Source organism: Ptychodera flava, chromosome 10 (genome assembly GCF_041260155.1).
Source record: "Ptychodera flava strain L36383 chromosome 10, AS_Pfla_20210202, whole genome shotgun sequence".
NCBI classification, from domain to species: domain Eukaryota; kingdom Metazoa; phylum Hemichordata; class Enteropneusta; family Ptychoderidae; genus Ptychodera; species Ptychodera flava.
In genome coordinates this window covers 33,763,525-33,770,136 of record NC_091937.1, presented here as the reverse complement: position 1 = coordinate 33,770,136, position 6,612 = coordinate 33,763,525, and the positions used below count along the sequence as shown (strand labels likewise).

The 6,612-nt window shown below is 38.1% G+C and overlaps 1 protein-coding gene across 1 annotated transcript; it reads left to right on the top strand.

Moving 5' to 3' along the window:
- The first annotated feature begins 561 nt into the window (after positions 1-561).
- LOC139141484 (uncharacterized) lies at positions 562-6,388 on the top strand. Its single transcript, XM_070711085.1, has 5 exons — positions 562-920; positions 1,684-2,576; positions 3,176-3,341; positions 4,452-4,593; positions 5,731-6,388. Exons 1-5 carry the CDS (start codon positions 771-773, stop codon positions 5,871-5,873), a joined length of 1,494 nt encoding a protein of 497 aa, XP_070567186.1. The 5' UTR covers positions 562-770; the 3' UTR covers positions 5,874-6,388.
- The last annotated feature ends 224 nt before the right edge of the window (positions 6,389-6,612 follow it).

The following is a 6,612-nucleotide window of genomic DNA, read 5'->3' as shown; positions in this document are numbered from 1 at the left end:
TTAAACCAAACTTATTGATTGTATTAACGGGAGAAAAGGAATCTGCGTTGATGATTCGCTATCAGCTACTTGGGAGAAAACATTTAACAAAAAACATTTTCTGAATATTTAATTTCGTAACCAGTTCAAAATATTCGTCAAGAACGTTCTCTCCTGATATCTATCAATTCGAAGTTTCTTACGCTTAAAAATGTTTTACAAAATGTGCGCCATTATATTCGCGGATGTTAGATAAGTCAAAGTTCTGAAGAATACACCGGATAGCGTGTCAACAACGCAGACCTTTATAACGTATACTCTGGATCAAGTTCCCGGAGCGTTGTATCATTCAGTTGGTAAGCGATCTGCAGGAGTCGCTTTAGATCATTTGCCCTCTATGGATTTACATCACCAGCTGCAAAGGAACATGTGGCATTTCTGAAATCTGAAACCCAACCCACGAGAGCTCACTTTTGCTCCTCCAGAGATATATCACTCCCCTTTGTTATGAATATCGATGACATTCCCCCATCAATCGTATTCATCTTTGTTTAATAATTGCAGCATAGAAAATACTGTCCATTTATTATTCAGTGATTGGCCATAGCAACATTTGCATTTCAGCACCGACAATGTGTTCCTTCATAAAGGTCTTTATCCACAAAACACATTTTTAAGGAGAAGATCGACAACCTGAAGATCCATTATTTTGTCATTAATTACGCCACTCAGCAACCGTCCACAACATCCTATACGGTACAGGCGATACAGGGAGAGAGAGTTCTTCAGTCATGAATAAAAGAAAACAAATTTTACTCGGTCTCATCTGTTTATCGGCAGTGTTCGCCGTACTGCATTCGTTAGTCAGCAGAACAAAGTATGGATTCAGGAAAGCATCAAACTGGAGCAATGAAAATGCCGTGATCAGCATTAGCAAGAAGGTAAGGAGAAGGCGCATATATATATATATATATCCTAATTCACTTCAAATATACAAATTGAAAATAATCTGTTACAAATCTGTTAAAGTAACATCCATCTTACAATCTTCATATTATTACCTTGTACTTGAAGTAATTTGTGTTATTGTTATTATTTATAACGCTCTGATTTTAGTATCGTGTACTGTAATTTCTAACAAGGACATTCGATACTACACACACCCACACTACACACAGCCACACACACGCACACACACACATACATCTCTCTCTCTCTCTCTCTCTCTCTCGTCTCTCTCTCTCTCTCTCTCTCTCCTCTCTATATATATAATATATACAGATGTCCTCGTGGGAAATTACAGTGATCGATGCTAAAGCAGAGCGTTATAAATAATAACACAAATTACTTCAAATACAAAGTAATAATATATGTTACTAAAGTTTCATGCATCCTGCAATCTTCAGACAGATGCATCTGTGAACGTGAATTTCTATCACTGACAACTTAGAGTGTCTCAAACCTGACAAGTATTCGCCCGACGGTATTATTTCCCCACGCAAGGAATGATAAAACGCTTAAGGTGTCTGGTACTTTTGAGCAGTACGTTATCTATATTATTCAGGTTACCTTTACAAACCTTAGCTCCAGGAACATCACTTCTCAAATGGCTGCGGGCTTTGTTCGGTTCACTTTTCGCTTTATCATTAATGCTTTGCCTAGTGTATTAATCATGATGCTTGTAATTTCCCATTTCTGTTGTAGAACCCGAATTCAACAACGAGGGCAGGTTCTGCAAGTCAATCCATACCCTCGCTTCGTCCCGACAATGCTATATATCATATTCCAGTAACTGTTGCAGACGACGTGGGGACGACAACCATGCCCACAACGCTTGAATCGGATTTCACGACAGGGTCACCGTGGACGTCGTACTCGGCTGATGCATTGAAAACTACAAAATCTATAAAATACGCACAGCCAAGAAATTACTCGTATACCCTACCGCGTGAATTACGTCAGGTGATGAAACACCGTTTCCTATTTCCAGTAGTGCTTTTTGGAGGTGGGCCAAATTTCCAGTTCAGACAGCTTAAAACGTCTCTTGAGTTTGCAGTTTTCACAAACAGAACAATAGTTTTATCAGATTTCAGACACCATCGCAGCAAATATAACGTCAGTAGTGTTCACTTTGAGGAAACATTTAATATCAGTTTATTAAACAAATTTATGCCAGCTGTTAACGTAAAACAGTTCAGAGAGAAATGTGGTTCAAGCGTTAATACCGTTTGGACTTTCTATCACCCGAGAAGATCCTCGTCGTCGTCAATCGCCGATGTTTATCAAGGTAGCAGAGACTGGCTACGTGAAAGGGCGAATGTTGATATCCCGGATGTCAAGTCAGTCACCTTTCCGAATTCGATATCAGAATCTTGGCGAGCGATAGAGAAAACTGCCGATGAGCAGTGCGTAGTGATGGTATCGCCTTTAGCTTTTGAAAGAGTGGCCCTACCCAACGAGGCCGTTGTATCGGACGCCATCGACGGGCATTTGGCGAGGACATCGTTTTTGCAGAAAGCTGTCGAGGACGTGCTACCCCGGATGTGTGATGGGAAAGCAATATTGGCTTTTCACTGGAGGAACAAGACGGGCGAACAGTGAGTACATCACGTGACACGACGAATTACAATCATATTCCATATAGTGCAAAGATGAAAGAATACGTTACCTCGCGCACTCATGATTCCTGAGCTTGCTTCAACATCTCTGTTGTCAGCAAAATAATACACTACTGAAATATTCATTGAGCATGTCTATGGTAAGAAGTATTGCCCGCATGATAAAGGATTGTTTCATACTCATATTCAGGTCTTCCATTTCAGTTTCCTTTTCCAATCGATATTAAATTCTAAGACATATCGTGGAGTCTCTACCATTTCTGCTTAAGTCCCGGTAAAAAAACCTATCAGCTTATCGCACCATAAGGCTGTCGGGTAATGCCTTTCATACGGTGACCTACTTAGCACACATACACATCTCTATAGGAAACCAGTGCCTTTACATCGAGAAGGAGATGTGAATTGCTCATTTGCCATTTCTAAACATGCAATCAAAGTTCAATTCACACGCGCGCATGTCAAGTTTTCTGACGCAACAGATCCAAGAATACCAAAGTTGTCTGGGCTGGGGTGTTGGCCTTGGCATGCAAATATCATAGTACTTGTCATCGCTCATCAATCGTTCTTGTTTCTGACAGATGTCGTGTCGGTAAGATATCACACAAAAACGACCCAAGGTGCCGAAAGCTTTTGCAGATGCAGCACAGAATCTTGGAAAGTCTAGCGTCACACATTTCGTCGATAATGTCACAGGAAAATGCCGGTTGTATTTTTATGGCCAGCGCGCCACGAGAACCTCGCGAGGTAAGACTACGGGTACAGCTGTATGTACATGTACCGGTATGTGTATTTACATGCAGGTTTGTTGTATGGTATTGGCTGACAGACAGATGATAAGATAGATGGATAGATAGATACTATTAAATAGATAGATAGATATATAGTAGATTGATGGATGGATAGATAGATAAAGACTATAGATCGATAGATTGATAGATATAAATGCAGACGTTGTTTTAGGACAAATAGATGTAAGTTTTGATGACATTTCAAAATTTCATTCTATCAAACTAGAACGATTTTCCCACTTTTTCTCCGTCAGCGCGCCAGTCTTGCTGAAACATCACACAGTATAGGCACCCAGTAAAAAATCAAAGTTACTACCCTCAAATCAATTTTAGTGCCACCAAAAATACAGATGTCAACAACGGACACATACCGGATGTGTCAGAGGTTGTAATAAGTTCAACATCAAACATTTAGACACAATTTTAGGGAAGGAACAAATGTTGTTTGTTTGAGCGAAGACAAAATTTTAGGAAAAATAAACAGTTACAGCTAAGAGAGCTTCGATCTTAATTCCATGCAGTTTCCGATGCACATGTTGTCAGTCTCTACTTGCAGCTTCAAGTCTTTGGTTTCTCAGAGATAATGCAATATGTTCTTGTTTGTTCCATATTTGGAGCAATTACCTTTGATTACAATATCAATTTTTATGACGGTTTCGGTAAACTTATGTCAAAAACGTATAGCTGGCAGTATTCTAAGCAAGCACTAATATTCGGAAGGAGTTGCATTAGACAAAACTTAAACCTCATCAAACATGGAATCGTTTGTGGAATGATGACAGATGTTTGCTGATAATAGATATAAATATATATATATATATATATTATATATATATATATATATATATATATATATGTGTGTGTGTGTGTATACATATATATATACCCTCGAGGACATCTGTATACTTCGATATATATATATATATATATATATATATATATATATATATATAATATATATATATATATATATATATATATATATATATATATATATATATATATATATATATATATATATTGTATACATTTTTCCAACTTACATATCCTACTTGTTCTCTTTCAGAATATTTTACGTCTGTTTACCTCTCACAATTTGACTAATGTTATCATGATTGATGACGTAATCAATCTACATAACCCTGATTTTGACACGTTTGCCGATAATGATTACTTCGTCTCTTTGAGTGAGCAGGAAATTTGCGCAAGTAAGTTGACTAATTTGTCTGTTAAATTTAGAATGTCATGTCAGTGCAATCTGTTGTTAGACTGGTCAAAGATTGGATAATATGAGTCAAATATGGTAAAATGTATCATAACAGTAGAATAACATTATAAATCAATAGGCATGGGTTCGAGTTACCCGCCAAGATAACCGTCAAATTGTAGGATTTACTTTATTTCGTCGAAGGATGGCGCCCTTTATACGCAGAACATCACTTGCGTTCAACAGTTGTAACCCTGATCTTATTTTCAATACTGCAAGTCGGTGCAGACGACACATCGATAATGGCGCTCATCAGACAACATTTTTCCAAAGTCCTTGAAATCTTACTACAGCTGGTCTGCAGAACACCGGATATCACGGTATTTCCATTTTCGGATTCGGGATACCTTTGCTGTGGCGTTTTCGTCTCATCTTACACCAAGAACACGACAAAATAGTGAACATAAACTCTAAACTGACGATAAAAAGACCAGTAAAATCACAACACATATACAATTGGGATCACAAACACAGGAGTGGAAGTGATAAAAGCAAACGTTTGGGATTGTATCCGAAACGTCGGTGTTTTTATTGTTCCGCCTATCCATCTATGCAAGCCGGCATGCATGGATGTAGACTCTCGTTCGCTACACGGCTCAATCTGCTGCAATTCGGAGACGCGCCCTCAACGATCTTCCTAAAAAGCAAGGCCTACTGAGCCAGGCTAACACTAGGCCAATACGATTTTCCGTTTTATATCGTAAAAATTTGGTTTACTCTTTTACTGCGCCCAAGTGCAGTGGTTTTACCCGTTCTTACGATGTTACTGTTGTTTACGCAAAAAAGGTATGCGCTAAAGGACGCCATCCTGCGACAAAGCGGCTACCACTCTCGGACTCAATTGAAGTTATTACAAGCTATTAGCAAAGAAAGAAAACCCGGATCCTGTTACGTATTTTAAAGCGCAACATATTATTCTGAAGACCCCTCTCGAACTACACGTGCACTTTCTTTCATTATTTTCTTTCAAATTCTCTGTGGTATGTTGTAACTACACCGATCCATCTATCCATCCTGCAGGAATGCATACATAACATTGTATAAATTTTAAATTACACGAGTGCATTTAATATTACAGGAAGCAAAGTGTTCATCGGCATTGGAAAATCAAATTGGTCGACGTTTGTGTTCCGTGAGAGAAGAGCCTTTCAGAGAGGAAAGAATTACGACGTCATCACTGATTTTCCAGATTTATCAGGGATTGCTCAACAGTACTTGTAGACTGATAAACTCGCTTTACACTAGTTAAGAATAGTATTTTGCTGTTAACATCTATCAACTGGCATTTCAAACATTGAAATCCACCCTATACTTTTGAAAATTTAGACTTGGCGCATTTTTCTTCCAAATATGTTCAATATACTAATGTTTCACAAGGTGTTCGAATACTCGTTGGGAATAGCAAATCATTGGAGCGCAAGCTTCGTCAGATGAAGATATTTCATTCGTGTCATTCAACGTTAACCATCTTGGAATAGTTAAGACAAAACCTAGTTCGCCTAACTACATAGCACTTTTAAAGTGAATGCTTCAGAAGACCAGTCGCTGTATGTGTTGAACATTTCCCTGTCTTAAGCTTCGCTGTGTTTGGACTTTTTATAGTAGTATACCGACTTTTAAAACATTTTGCTGTATTTTTTAACAAAAACTTGCCGGGTTAAATTGCTTGTTTGCTTTAATGTAATACCTTCCGTTGGGTTTTCAAATGAATGTTTAAATAATAACATTTTCCATACACTTACAGGGTCACGTGACGATAATTTCCGTGGACAAACATCTCTATAAGTTCGTTTCTACGTCCTTGCGACCATGTAGCATTGTCATGTTTTCATTGGTCAAAATAGGATATATCGAGCTTTAATTCTACGGTCATATGGCATTGTAATACACGAAAATACACGTCGAATCTCGGGCTACATTGATATTGTAATATTTTCGAGATTGCCTTGGAATGGGAATC